The following is a 16,438-nucleotide window of genomic DNA, read 5'->3' on the forward strand; positions in this document are numbered from 1 at the left end:
ATGACAATTTGGCCAAATAAAAAATACATAAAAATAATTATATTGGCCATATAACTTTCCATCCGAATGACCCTGTGGCCTGTATTTTGACATTTCTGCGTTTTGCATGCAGTGACAAGTGAAATCGGTGAAACTGAAACCTTTTTTGATAAATATTAAAGAAATCCTTTAAAATGTCCTTTTTTGGTGTAGGAAATCCATTTTCTACGCCGGTAGGCCAGAAGATAGGTAACTATTGAATTCTGTACAATATCAGTTTACAGGAAACACCTCTCGAAGGTGTTTTTAAGATCAGTGTCCTTTCCTTTTTGTTGCGCACTATTTATCAGGAAAATACAAGTTTCTCTTTGTCATAGGATGATTTGTTTATTTATTATGACTTTCAGAAATGAACAAGTTGCTGAGTTTTGTATTGTTCTTGGTCTATAAACGTTGTTGTTTAACTAGTAAATAACTCGTGAAGGTGCTAATAACTTTGACCCTCGTTAATTGATTGATATAGGTGTTAAATTACGGCTTAATCAGATGATCGTCCGGCTTATAGCTTTAACGTTGTAAATATGTAATAATTACGCAACTATAAACAAAAGTAATTTATTTCAATATTTTTTAACAATAATATTAAACAAAGAAGTACATAAAAGTAGGATGTTGTTAGCATATAGGAAGCTGTATGGTACCTGGTTATTGCATGTATCATGTAACACAGACTCGGGATGTAGCATTTACCTGTTATTAACTTTCAGAACAAGCCACAGATGGCTCTCTTCCATCAGAAAACTGGGCTCTAAACATGGAAATATGTGATATCATAAACAGCACCGCAGACGGGCCTAAGGATGCCATAAAAGCTATTCGGAAAAGACTGACGCAGAGTGCGGGCAAGAACTACACGGTGGTGATGTACACACTGACGGTTCTGGAGACTTGTGTCAAGAATTGTGGCAAATCCTTCCATGTGTTGGTGTGCAATAAGGAGTTTATCTCAGAATTGGTAAGTTATAGTTGTAGCAAATATTATTTATAGGATTTACATACTTCACACTAAGAATTGTACCTGTTAAATACTATGATAACTACACTGATGATGCCTACAAATAGGCTACTTGACCCGTTTTTAAAGTCTATTTTATATTATTTATTACTGTCCAATTAACAGAAAAAAATACTACCATATTTTATTACGACTTGAAAACCACAAAAAACATTTATAAAGTTTACTTTAACTTAATTAGGCAAAAAGATCATTAGCCATGTTAATCTATAGATTGTCTGCACATGACGTAAATCGAATTGAGCACAAAATTTTCTGACATTTAAGTTATGAGGCAAAACATTCATCATGTCAGTGATTGACTCCGCATGAAGTTAAGTTAGGTTCTATGACATCACTACACGTCTGACAGCGTTTTTGGTGGCCAAAGTTAAAATTAATATTACACACATTTTTAATCGAAAATAAGTAGCCACCATACACTTTTAATACCTAAAATCTATAAAAATTGGTTTCTTATGTCAAATACTACAGGAAACAATCATTTCTTGTGCCAAATTCGATAAGAGTCTAGTAGCCTATTTATTTTTTCAAAGGAAATATGTCATTTGTTTTCATAAAAAATAAAAACACGCAAAAATATTTGAGGAAAATATCATCAATTCGTCACTACTTTAAAAAAAACTTGTATCTTCGTTTGTCAATGAAAAGAAAATTGTAGTAAGTATGTATAGAATACATATAGACTTACTGCGTTTTAACTTTGAGGAGCAGCGTGAGATACGAGATTTTTTCAAACTATGCATTTTCAAACAAATATGATTTTGGCCACTTCCAGGCTGTGAACAGCGCCATCAAGTTTTAAGCCTAAAAGGCCCACACATTTCACATATAACAACTTAATGAGCCTTGTTTATGACCGTATAACAACCAACCGTTTATACCGATGGAACTGCAGGCGCATGGTTGGTTTACTACTGTTGTAGCGCCCCTACCCCCCTATACTGTTGTAGCGCCACATACATCAGCTATCAGTTCTCAGTATTGAGGTTCCTTTATTACCCTGCTAAGTTCACTGAAGGAAATTAAATATTAAGGAAAAAGACAACCACAATACCTTTTCTTTTCCTTTCCCTACCTAATGCCAGTAGTTTAATGGATTAGTATTTTTACTGGTCTTTACTGCTCATTGCACTTACGTTCCTATCTAGTGTGTATAGATAATTATGATTATGAAGTTCAGTGAACTGAGGTGACTCATGGCTATATCAGATAAGGTGACATAGGTGATATTCAAATGTGTGACATTGCTATCGACATTACCTGATATTATCATTTGATAGCTTAACCTTAATGTTATGTGTTTAGTTCAGGGTCAATCTGCACTCAAAATGGACTAAGGCAGCGTCCCCACTTAGGCGTGGCGGAGACGTCCGTTGCGCGCCGCGAGACACGCGACGCCTAAGTGGGGACGCTGCCTAAGGATGAAAATTTGGGATTGTAGAGTTCGTATCGACTTTTAATGTCTGCATATACATACTATCTTAATATACATAATATCTTTATATCTGTGGTATAGTAACTTTCTGGATGCACCGATTTCGATGCAGTTTGTTTACGTGAAAGCCAGTTTTCTTGAAATAGTTGTTGCTCTGTAAAGTTTAATAGAAATCATTCCGGCAGTTTGAAGAAGCAATACCCTTCGCTTAGCACCTTTGAGTGCATTTTCTGTGCAAGGTCACTTATCATACATAATAATCACATCTTGGCTAACTAATAATACTAGTAAATAACATTTTTTTAAAAGTTATTCTACTTAAAGGACTACGCCCACAGAGACCGTACGACATTTTTTGTACACAAATGAAATAGTATAATCAGTACAAGTCATTAGTCAGTAATATAGATTACTGCTAACTGTTGCTACAAAATCGACTCTTGTCTCCTTTTCTTTGCACTCGCCCTTGAAAACCTTCGAAAAATTCGTTTTGGCGCACTAGTCGCAGTGCCGTCTCAAGTCGTTGCGATGGTCGCTAGTGTATATCTGGCTTTAGTATGAGATCAGAACAACCATGTAGTAGTGACCGCGACCCAATAAAAAAGTGTTCATTGTATGAACAATAGAATAATAAATACTGAATATTATGATGTTAGTTTCAGTATCGCGACTACTAAACCTTTACACACAACCATTTAACTTGCACCCGTAACTTAATAGCATAAAATGCATTATTGTTTTTCTGTAAAAATGCGCTATAGCTCCGAAAGTACAGTCGAGTTCATAAATACATACATACAATCATGCCTGTATCCCATAAAGGGGTAGGCAAAGCACATGAAACTACTAGTCTCAGTGTCACTCTTGGCAATTAAGGGGTTGATAGAAAACGAAAATTGTGACATTGCAGTTCATAAATTTGTGTAAATTTCTTCACTTTAACTCATTGCAGATAAAAAAAATGTCCATACATATTTATGAACTTGACAGTACCTTCATTATAAAGCAGACAGTTTTATTGGATTACCACCTTATTTATTTTTTAAACGGAAACAGGTAAGTATTCATCGGAAGACCAGCGCTGGAAGTCGCCAGCAACATGCCGAGATGAGACCATTTCGTGGCACTTTTCTCTTTTAGCCGTTTGTGTAGATGTATGATTATTTGTGTGTCGGTAATTTTTGTGTTAGTATATATTATTGTTATCGTCGTTGTTAAGTGCTTACGAATAAAAATATTTCTATTCTATTCACTCTATTCTATTATACTTGAGTATCTAAGTGTTCAATAGCTGGCGATATCTCGTATCAAAATTTATACCTTTTAACTTAAATTCTTTGTTTTTTTTTAACTGCTACTATTAGCAGACTGATAGCGTCCTAACATGTGTACTTAAAATATAATCGCGTAAACAATACGAAATGAAACACATGTTAGGTTACATATTTTCTGTGCCTTAGTCCTGATTTAGACGGTGTACGAACTCATATGCGATTTTAGTTACATTGCGGGCTGTTGAGGGTATATACAATTTTGCACAGCCATCAAATACCGCAATGTAATAAAACTCGTATGCGAGTTCTCGTACCGTCTAAATGGGCCCTTATTTTGCGTTGTGGGGAGAGGAGTGTTTTATAGGTACTCAAAAACCTGGTTTCTCAATTTACAGATTGATTATTTGTAATTTTTCACGACAAAAACCTACCTACCTATCTAATATTGATTGAATCTAATCCAAATAATTATTAATAATACTAATGGTATAGCCAGTAATCTAAATATTTATACATTTGAAATGCCAAAAATGGGTATACACTTATACAGGGTGCGTAGCCGAATGGCACAAACGCTCACGAAACGAAATGCTCGTAGATATCTATCTCTATTGCTCTTGCGTATTGGCGCGACAAAGCCAGACTACCTTTCGCGGCGTTTCGTTTTCGTTTCGCGTAGAAATGCCATTCGACTAAGTGGCCAGGACTTTATTACCTGTACATTTAGGTCGTGTATACATATATTTTGTACTTTAGCTATAGGTACGTATATCTTAATTGCTAACACACAGGTCTTCATTTCCCTTGGGTAGGTCTACGTCTATGCATAACAGTAAATAATTAGTCATATCAGTGGATATCTGTCAGAAAAGGCTCCTTAAGTTTCATGTTCCGACCGATAGAAAGGACCTTTTTGCAACGAGGGTGGTCTGAAAAGTCGGAATGGTATTTTTCTCCAGGCGGCGAAATCCACAAATCAAATAAATGTCGATTTATTTGATTTCCGGCGTATTGGTGTTGGAAAGGGACAAACGAACTTTATCGGCTTGATAACTTTAAAGTACGTTTATGAATAAGGGGGTTAATATATTTCGTGGATTTTGAAGTTTTGCTGTCAGAAAGTCCTGGCCCCTCAATATCGCCGCCTGAAAAAAAAGATTCAGAATACCCTCACTGATAAATAAAGACTCTCCTGTGAAGGAAAGCCGCTAAGTTATCGGATAATTAATAATATAAATACCAGTATACCTACGTTACATATTAGATTTCTCCAGACAAGTACACACATTGTGTTGCAGAATGATTCACTGTGGCCTTCAACTGATATCAATCTACTTCTCATAGAGCGTATATTGAGTTGATAACATGAGATGAAATGCTTGCTTGTACAAGAAGAATATTGTGTACTTAGGCGCACATTTATAAAGACAAGAACAAAGAATATAATATACATATAATACCTACTCACTAGGAGGATAAGAAACTGTATATGGGGGCGAATGAACTTTTTGATAGACTCAAATCTATCCTCTATCCGAAACTTTTAAACTTCGTTACAAAATTTCGACCTTAAACAATATACACCGTGAAATAAAACTATGGAAACGGATTAAATCGCGTATAATGAATTTGCAATTCATCCCGACGTTTCGATCGCGGTAAGACAGAAGACAATATTAATATACACCGTGTTTTTATTGAATTCCGTTAATTTTAAGGGAAGGTTCTTTAGGTCAAAAATCCAATCAACTTCTATAAGAAACTAGCGTCTTTTTTCGAATTTAACAAAAAGCGATATACAGAGTGGTTCCTGATGATGAACCTCGGTGTATTTCTATGTTTCCCTTGTTTGGTGTGCGGTTTTAGGTATATACAGAAATTTTCTACATACTTACGTATATTAGGTATATAGTAGATACGATTACTTGGTATTGGTAACTCTAGATACATTTTATTTTGAGTAATGCCAGAGACACTCGAAACTGTCGGTCAAAAAGTTGATTTGTTGACTTTAGTTTGAGAATAGTATTTCTTATGGATTTACACTACCGAAATCATGCACAGTGTTGAAATATTGAACGGCCTCAAATTCTCCATATTTGATGCGCATAAAACGTGCATAACTGCGAAACACGAACTTCAAATTGATTCGCAAAACTTCTGCACTTTCATGCTGACTATAGTGTTTGCGATTTATTTAGTACTCAGCGGTAAACCCGAACTTTCCAATGACTTGACATTTGCGACTGACGACTTTCGACGCTATTCGTGTAAAATGTGTAGGTAGTGTTCTACGAACTCCAGCAATCTTTTGTTGAATAAAACGCATACAAATATAGGTATCAATAATATTTATGTTCCTTTTTAACTTTGGGCTTGGGTCGGACACTCTCTAGATTGAGTGATTCCAGCAACGTTTGGGCTCGCATTGGTAATTTGCTACCTAGCAATTATTAGGATTTTATCGTCGAAAGGGATGGTCTACATTAGAAAAGGCCATCATCATTCGACCCAGCTGTCAAACTGGCCCTGTAGCCAAATGGCATTTCTGCGAAGGGCATTTTCGCGAGAACAATCACCAAAAATATTTTTTTAAGGTAGATACATTTTATGTTTTTCCTACTCAGAATCACGAGCCCTTTCGATCCAGGACAAGAAACAAGAGACAAAAATATGGTCCCAATTTTTTTTTATTACTTTGCATACTTTCCACTTTGTAACCGCTGTACAAAGTGTTTCAAAAATGGTAACGAAGTGGAAAAATTAAAATTGGGATGGTTTTTATACCTAGTAGGATCGAAAGGGCTCGTGATTCTGAGTAGGAAAAACATTTTTTAAATTCTATATTAAAAATCTTACATTTGTTCATACACCAGAGTGCTATGAAACCCTATCAGGTTTGTGTTGACACTCGATTCGTGGATACATTTTACATTTAATTTATTGTGATACATAGGATAAATTAAAATTGCAAATTAAAATTAGCACTACAATATTAGCGGGTAAAAATGAAATAGCACCCACTCAAGTAGATACACAACCGATCGTGCATTGCATTCCTTAAGACGCTACGATACCCCTCATTTCTCCATACAAACGCTCTCGCCTGTTTCCTCTCTGGTTTTTGAAGCTAGATCAATGGTTTTTTCAACACAGACTTTTATTATCAATATCTGTGTCGGACCGTTTTGCTTTTTTTGATATTTTTGTTTTAAAAGGAATTAGAGCCTTTCAAAGTTGGCAAAAACGGCTTAATTGAATTTGCCAGAAAGAAAGGCGTGGTATTCAAAACTGAGATCAATTATCCAAAAAAACGAAACGGTCCGACACAGATAATTTCCTTGTCATTCTGATTTCCAAATTTCGTAACGATTGGTTAAGTTTTGGAGGAGGAAACAGTCGAGAGCGGAACCTCGATTTTTGCAGTTTTTACGCGGGATTTCGCGCCTGAGCTGCAGTTGTCCCTATCGCACCAAATTTAGGGGCGGGGGATTTTTATATATGTACACTGAAATAAAGTGATGGGAAATACTCGACATCTAATGTCGATAATCTAGTGATGTGAAAAGTTATCGATATACTACGTCGAAATATCGACATACCGTGTTTGACGAACTTTTTAGTTAGAAATACGTACTTATTATATGTTCATATTTAAAATTGGTGGTCCAAAAAAGACCAGTCTGCTCCGAGACCACGGGGACAATGCCGTCCTTGAAACGTCGGAGGTTAGTGTTTAAAACATAGTAAATACGCGATTAAGTCCCGATTTTAAATATGTGTAAAAATCGTGAAAGTTTGAATCTGTATTATAAATTCTGTGGAAATACTAAGTCCATATTTTATAAGTATAGGTACGTAACAATTGCATACAGGTATAGGTTTTATACATGCATAACTTTTCTCGTCATTGGTTTACTAGTAACAATTATAAAGTTATGCTGTATTTTACGATAGATTCCACGAATATTAGGCAACTATTTGGTATTCGATCTTTTCAGCCATTTTGCCGAAAATTTGGTATTCGGTCATCATTGTTTATTTATTACTATTCTGCCGAACACCAATTAGGTAAGTAGTTATATTAGTCATATTATATGTACTTATTTACACACAATAAAAACAGACATAATATTAATAATTTAAGTCATGTTTTAAAATATTTAAAAAAAAACGATGGGCCTTATTTAGTAATACATAGTTTGTTCAGGTTGGTACCAGTACCTGCCCTTAATAAGGCCCAGTGCTTATATTTCTTCTAAGTTTTATCAATCATGCCATTTTGTATATTTTCTTCGCAGACATACAATCAAAAAATGCCCTAAATAGTTACTTCTCTAAATAAGGCCCATCGCTCGCTTCTTAAGTTTTATAACTTTGTGTAAACATTGTGTTCATGAATTCAATCATCAATTTTTGTGATAAGTATTTATACTACGGTCTGTCGTCTAAAACACATTTATTCAGGACTAGCTTTTACCCGCGGCTTCGCCCGCGTAATAAAAGTATTCTTATTGAAACGTTTACAAAAAATAAGATTTTCATTTGGATCCGTAGGTTTCTTTGTAGGTACATCTGTCCGCGATTATTTCGATTAAGGTAAAGCGGGGCAATTCTCGACTGGGGGGCCATTGTAACTGATCTATTTGCTGTACGGTCAGCCATGAAAGTGGTTTCCCACTTTTCGACTCTATTGATCAAAAAGTGGTAAACCACTTTTTGGCTGACTGTACCTTACACATATTACTATTGTTTTAAAAGAAATTCTTGCAATGATTGTAGAATTGTTACACAGCGACCACAGCGTAGGTAGTAGGTACGAATATGTATGTATTTTACCTATATAAATATTTATACTGGGGAAACTTCATACAACCCACATAGCCAGTATCTCGACGCTATGGTCGGTAGGGTAAAAAGTACTTCCTTGCATTATCGCTTACAATTTTTTCCATTTTGCTTATACTTATTGCAAACGTAAACATATAAAAGGCAAGCAAACAACGATCTTCTTACAGCACATTGAATGTAATAGTTATTACGGATGCAGGATACTCGCCGATGCATACTTACTAATCCCTTCCCACTGAGCCACCTGCATTTTACACTGCCTAGATATCGATTGCCGACCGATTATTCCGACCCCAATCCCTATTCTTATCCCCGTCCCTATCTCTATCCTTGTCCCCGTCCCCGTCCCCGTCCCGTCCCTGCCCCTGTCCCTCCCCTATCCCTATCCCCATCCCCTATCCCTATCCCTATCCGCATCCGCATCCGCATCCCTATCCCTACCCCTTCCCTACCCCTACCCCTACCCCTACCCCCTACTCCCTACCCCTACCCCTATCCCTTCCCTATCCCTAAGCCTAACCCTATCCCGTTCCTGTCCCTGACCCTGTCCCTGTCCCTGTCCCTGTCCCTGTCCCTGTCCTTGCCCCTGTCAAATTATCATGCTAGGAGGTGAACTTTGAAAAATCCTTTCTTAGTGCTCCTCTAAGGAACTTCCGTGTCAATTTGAAATCTCTTGAACCAGAAGTAAAGATAAAAACTAAACCTATACTTATGGCTATTTTGGATATTTTAACCCCATTGCACAACAACAGGGGAGAAAATTTCTTTTCCACCTCATTCGATTTTAAATATTTATCGTGATCAGCGACCCGATAAACCATAAAAACGATACCCATATTGTGTTTTTGACTTTACCCCCTTTGCACCCCTTTAGGGGTCAAATTTTCAAAAAACCCGAAACATGTCTTTAGGAATCCTCCTGTGAAGTTTCGAATAAAATAGTCAAACTAAACTTGTTTCCCGATACAAACTTTGAACCCCCATTTCACCCTTTTAAGAGGAGCTCTACGCCATATAAGGAACCTGTGTGCCAAATTTGAAATCTCTAGGACCAGCGGTTTCGGCTGTGTGTTGATAATTATGTCAGTTAGTCAGTCAGTCAGTTTCTTCTTTTATATATTTTTTGATATTTAAACCCCATTGCACTACAACAGGGGAGAAGGTATTTCACTTCCGCCTCGTTAGATTTTAAAAGCGTTGTATTTATCGTGATCAGCGACCCGATTAATCATAAAAACGATACCCATATTGTTTTTTTGACTTTATCACCCCCTTTTCACCCTTTTAGGGATTAAACTTTCAATAATCCTGAAACATGTATTTAGTCTATGTCTTTGGGAATCTTCCTGTGAAGTTTCGAATAAAATAATCAAACTAATCTTGTTTCCACATACAAAATTTGAACCCCCATTTCACCCCCTTAGGAGAGGAATTTTGAAAAATCCTTTCTTAATGCTCCTCTACACTATATGAGGAACATATGTGCCAAATTTGAAATCTCTAGGACCAGCAGTTTCAGCTGTGCGTTGATATATCAGTCAGTCAGTCAGTCAGTTTCTTCTTTTATATATTTTTTTGATATTTAAACCCCATTGCACCACAACAGGGGAGAAGGTATTTCACTTCCGCCTCGTTAGATTTTAAAAACGTTGTATTTATCGTGATCAGCGACCCAATAAACCTTAAAAATGATACCCATATTTGTTTTTTGACTTTACCACCACCTTTTCACCCTTTTAGGAGTTAAATTTTCAAAAAACCTGAAACACGTCTTTAGTCATATGTTTTTAGGATCCCTCTTGTGAAGTTTCGAATAAACCAGTGAAACTAACATTGTTTCCCCATACAAACTTTGAACCCCCATTTAACCCCCTTAGGAGGCGAATTTTGAAAAATCTTTTCTTAGTGCTCCTCTACACTATATAAGGAACCTACGTGCCAAATTTGACATCTCTAGGACCAGCGGTTTCGGCTGTGCGTTGATATGTCAGTCAGTCAGTCAGCTTCTTCTTTTATATATTTAGATAGATTTCTTTAACGGAATAATTACTAATTTTCACATTATTTTGCCATTCCTTATTTCTTTAACGGAATAATTACTAATTTTCACATTATTTTGCCAAGATAAATTAATAAAATCACAATGCGTTTGGAACGCATCCGTCATTAATGTAAGTTTGGAACGCATCTGTCATTAACGTCACGTCATTGTCAAGTTGTCAGGTAGGAACAATTTGTATGGGAAAAAAGAATCACTGTTTTCTAATTATCATCACAATATTTACGTGTTTTTACACTGCCTAAACCTTCTGCGGTCTAATACAAACATTTCAATACCAAAATTACGTAAATCGGTCCAGCCGTTCTCGAGTTTATAGGTAACTAACAAACGCACTTCATTTTTATATATATAGACTATGCATTTAGGATATGGTACTCTAAATTAGAGGGGTTCAAGTCTTAACAAGCAGTGCGTCAAGGTCAATGTGGTCAAGATAGGCAGACTCTATTTCATATTAAGTTTAAAGGGACAAAATTAGGTACTTAATTAAAGTAGTGTGCGGTAGCCTGCTGTCCTACGGGGCAATAAATATTATAATGTATTGTGTTTATGTGTATTGTGTATCATAAGTACTGGGCGTTTGCGGGGTCGCCTTCCACTCTGAGGCCACCACTCAAATACTGGCGCTGTTGATAGCTCATCTTTGAAGATTATATCCGATCCATCTCTATTTCCGCAGCGCTACTTCTTGGGTATCGAAGGTTGTGAACATGTGGACACATGGGCGGCATGGGCCTTATTTCATACCTGCATCAAATAAGACCCATAGTTTTTCTATTTAATAATACTTACTTTTTACTTTTTTACTTACTGCACGAAATTTTTGAACCATTTACACTTATCAAGTTATAAAATGTAAATAACATTTCGAAACTTAATAGCCGGGCCTTGTTTGCATTGACATTACATATGCCCTTAGTAGGTAGATAAAATGAGTATTACCAACGTTTTAATTCTGCGGTAACAAAAATGCTTTGCCGAAAAGTATAAATAAGATCTAAATAATAAAAGTATATAAAGTATCTATACGTTTAAATAGCCTAGGTTTAAATTTAGCTGGCAAATTAGTTAAGCATTTTTATGGTTGGTATGCATGTTGGTAACCACGAAAAAATGCACATTTTATTACATTATGATTATGGTAAGTAATTAAATAATTAAATAAATATTGGGAACACCTTACACAGATCAACTTAGCCCCAAACTAAGCAAAGCTTGTACTATGGGTGCTAGGCGACGATATAGCGCAGGACACCATCGCGAGCGCAGACTTCTGCCGGAAGGTGTGGTTTTTCGGCGATTCCGGGGCAACTTGCCGAATCCTACACCGGGGCAAACGACGCAACGGAGCCACGCTGTTACGTCATCGCCCAAATAAATTGTTTAGTTTTAAACTTTATTGTTTGTTTTTTTTTTCATGTTCCTACTTACTGTTTTTTAGGGTTCCGTAGTCAACTAGGAACCCTTATAGTTTCGCCATGTCTGTCTGTCCGTCCGTCCGTCCGTCCGTCCGTCCGTCCGTCCGTCCGCGGATAATCTCAGTAACCGTAAGCACTAGAAAGCTGAAATTTGGTACTAATATGTATATCAATCACGCCAACAAATTGCAAAAATAAAAATTGGAAAAAAATGTTTTATTAGGGTTTCCCCCCCCCTGCATGCAAAGTGGGGGCTGATATTTTTTTTCATTCCAACCCCAACGTGTGATATATTGTTGGATAGGTATTTAAAAATGAATAAGGGTTTACTAAGATCGTTTTTTGATAATATTAATATTTTCGGAAATAATCGCTCCTAAAGGAAAAAAAAGTGCGTCCCCCCCTCTAACTTTTGAACCATATGTTTAAAAAATATGAAAAAAATCACAAAAGTAGAACTTTATAAAGACTTTCTAGGAAAATTGTTTTGAACTTGATAGGTTCAGTAGTTTTTGAGAAAAATACGGAAAACTACGGAACCCTACACTGAGCGTGGCCCGACACGCTCTTGGCCGGTTTTTTTTTTCTTTTTTGTTATCTAAGTTTCGTGACGCATTGGTTTTACTGTAATGTCATGTAAACATGTTTTTACTAATAAATAAATAAATAATACATACTTAAATAGATAACATACATACATACAATCACGCCTGTATCCCATAAAGGGGTAGGCAGAACACATGAAACTACTAAAGCTTCAGTGCCACTCTTGGCAAATAAGGGGTTGAAAGAAAACGAAACTGTGACATTGCAGTGACAGGTTGCCAGCTTCTCGCCTACGCCACAATTTAACCCATATCCCATAGATAAATACAAAACCATACTTAAATAGATAAATACATACTTATATACATAGAAAACATCCATGACTCAGGAACAAATATCTGTGCTCATCACACAAATAAATACCCTTACTGGGATTCGACGAACGACGAACGACGACGGGAACCGAAGACAACATTAAAATTAGGTAGTTAATTAAAGTACTTTGAAGTAACCTGCTGTCCTACGGGATAAATATTATAATATATATAGGTAGGTATCCATATATTTTTATTCTTTTCCTTCCGGCGACTGTCCTTTGTCACCCATGTTTCACAACTAAAGAGTAAGACGAAATTGACGAGTGAAGATGATCTGACTGAAACAATTACTTTTCATATTATTAATGTTTACCATTACACACAGAGCACAATCTCATCGGTAAATATTATCAATTTTACTTTATTTCGACGTGCGTTTATCATAGCGCTCTTGATTAATACGATTTTGTAAAAAAATTATCTCCTAGATACATACTATCAATTGTGTCGCTTAGTTTCAAACTTGGGTACTTAAATCCATTCTGCTTTAAGATTGAATATAAAAAATATATATATTAACCTTGTAGCAGAATGGATTTATCCAGGTTTGAAGTTAAGCGACACAATTACGCTTAATTCGGTATGTAAGAAATACCTTATTTTTTGTTAAGTTACTGATGGGCCTTATTTCATACATGCAGCAATTTGGGAAAAGTGCACCTAGTTAATGCACAATTGCACATGGACCCTATTTTTTGACCCATTTACACTTATCTAATTATAAAATGTACATAACATTTCGAGACTTTTAACCGGGCCTTATTTGTATGTATTTACAGATGCCCTTAGTTGGTAGATGAAGTGAGTGTTATATACGTTTTAATTCTATGGTAACAGAAATGCTGATATGTAAGTATAAATAAGTTTTAAATAATAAAAATATCAAAAGTATCTATACGTTTAAGTACCGATACCTAGGTTTAAATTTAGCTGGCAAATTAGTTAAGCATTTTTATGGTTGGTCTTGTTCTGTGCTAAGCCTTGTATTTCTAATGCTAGGTAGGTAATATGTGTACACAACCCTAGAAAATTAGAAATATAAGATGCATATGTAGCTTTCCATCTGAAAAAGGTCCTTATGCTTCATATGCAATAAGATTTTGTTTGGCAGATTTTTTGTTAGAATTGTGCTAAAAAGTTCTAATTACCTTGGAACATAATCCGGTGTCTGGTAAGTATAATAGGTACCAAATTGTTACCTAGTTAAATTTTCCTACGCTGTCACTTCTGTCAAACATGTGCAAAAAAAAGAATAAGATTTACATACATTTTTGGTAGGTAGATACTGTCAACCAATTATGTAGAATCCTAGGCCACTCTAGAACCCTGTCGTATTGACACCGTCCTTTATTTGCTACAGAAGTCAGTTTTACTCTTACTGTGAAAGGGTCTAGATTGGCCTATGACCTAGGATTCAGATTAATTGGTTGATTGTACGTACCTACTCCTATAATATGGCTTCTCTTTGAAATCGAAAATGTTTTAGCTTTTTACATACCGAATATCTTTATTTCGCTAACAATGTGACTATCTTAAAAGAAATCATCTTTTAAGATAATCACATTATTTATAAGATAAGGAATTGTTTCTACCATTCCTTAAAACATTACAAATTTGCATTTTAGTCAAATCAGTACACTTAATATCTTCACCTTATCTCAGGGCAGCGTGCGCGTCAAGAAGGACTTAAGCGGCTAAGGTTTTCCATTAAATTTACCTATTTTGAAAAAAACAAAGTTTTGAATCTTTTTTCGCGAAAATGCCCCGACGCGAAACGCCACCGAAACGCCACAGAAATGTAGTCTAGTCTGGCGCGAGATATACCTACGAAAGAGATATTATCGTGACCGTTTCGTGAGCGTTTGTGCATTCGGACGCACACTGGTCAGTAGGAAGGGGTCTTTCTGTACATAAGTACTATTATTTATTCTGTGCGCTGGGTTTGCGTAGTGATTCTACTGATGACATGACACACCAAGCTCCAAACATCACTATCGTTGGATATAAAGAGAAATATAATATGTATGCAATATGAATGTTCGAGAAGATCCTGCATGATAATTGATCCGCTTAGTAAATAGGTAGGTAGAGATAAAAATGTCACTAATTGAGAAAACAGTTTGATATTGGAAAAATCCGTGTGGAATTCCTTGCCGGCGGCTATATTTCCGAGCTCATATAACCCGGCAATCTTCAAATCAAGAGTTAACAGGCATCTTCTGGGCGAGCTCACTCCATCGTAGGCCACGTCTTTGCCTTTGGCTAGTCTGTGGTCAAGAGTAAGCCCATTTATAATAAATAAAAAAATATATACCTACCATCAAACAGGCAACAGCTTTTATAAATTATGTACTGTGCATTCGATCGAATAAAGAACTAGTTCTGATAACGTGATACGAAACAAGTTTATTTTTAACTATGTAACATTCTTACTCATTTGTTTTGTATATTTTAATTATAAAATAAATTAACATACCTATTAAGTCTAATGTTTTTAAGACTTCGTAAAAAAATCTCCGAAATACTAACTTTATCCTCTAGCGACCCACCATACAAAAAAATTGCCAATGAAATTTCAATCAATGGTACTAGAAAACAAAAGCAACTCAATTATACTTAACGTAGATTCAAATTTCATCGTAGGTATTTTGTCCTAGTATCCCAGGAGGTTAAATCTACATATGTTTTTTGGCTTCCAAAATTTTAAGGCGTAAAATTTCAAATCGACAGAAGATTTTTGATAATCTAACGATATTACTACGATTTTCAAATCACATTGTGTATGTCTTAACTACCGTGAGGTAGATTTAAAATAATAGAGTATGATCCCTCCTTGTGGAGCTTCTTACAATTTCTATTTTTAAACAGGAATATTAACTTGAATTACTTTGTTAACAGGTAAAACTGATTGGGCCTAAGAACGATCCGCCGACTGTGGTTCAAGAAAAAGTGCTGAGCCTGATCCAATGCTGGGCTGATGCCTTCTCGAGCCAGCCTGAACTGCAGGTAACTTACGGAATACAAGTTATACTTACGAATTACTAATTTATTTAGGTACATAATAATTAAGTGTATTCTTACAGACACCTAATTGCTTCCAATAGGGAACTTGACTGTACTTAAAATAAAATATTTTATACCATGCACGAAATAAAGCATTAGGTAATTATAAGAAAAACAGGGATAGAAACTATTAAAAACTCCAATTTATATTTTTCAAGTCAGATAGAAATATATAAAGTAAATCAGTTGACCGTCACTCACTGACATAGTGACGTCACTCAACTCTATTTCATATTAATTCCATATTATAGCAAGTCGTTCAAAATCGTTTTGACAGTTCTCAAAAAGAAGCTGATTTGACTAGGAGGAAAGTAGCCTATTGGTTAGATAAGTAGGCAAAATACATTATTTATTA

At 35.7% G+C, this 16,438-nt stretch overlaps 1 protein-coding gene across 1 annotated transcript in view; it reads left to right on the top strand.

Moving 5' to 3' along the window:
• The first annotated feature begins 101 nt into the window (after nt 1-101).
• Nucleotides 102-16,438, top strand: part of LOC125231766 (TOM1-like protein 2) — a 31,089-nt gene continuing 14,752 nt past the window's right edge. The window contains exons 1-3 of the mRNA XM_048137337.1: nt 102-228; nt 747-994; nt 15,919-16,026. Of these exons, the coding sequence (XP_047993294.1) occupies nt 174-228; nt 747-994; nt 15,919-16,026 (411 nt within the window). The 5' untranslated portion in view covers nt 102-173. The remainder of the gene's footprint in view (nt 229-746; nt 995-15,918; nt 16,027-16,438) is intronic.

The sequence above is a fragment of the Leguminivora glycinivorella genome, chromosome 12 (assembly GCF_023078275.1).
Source record: "Leguminivora glycinivorella isolate SPB_JAAS2020 chromosome 12, LegGlyc_1.1, whole genome shotgun sequence".
Classification (NCBI taxonomy): Eukaryota; Metazoa; Arthropoda; class Insecta; order Lepidoptera; family Tortricidae; genus Leguminivora; species Leguminivora glycinivorella.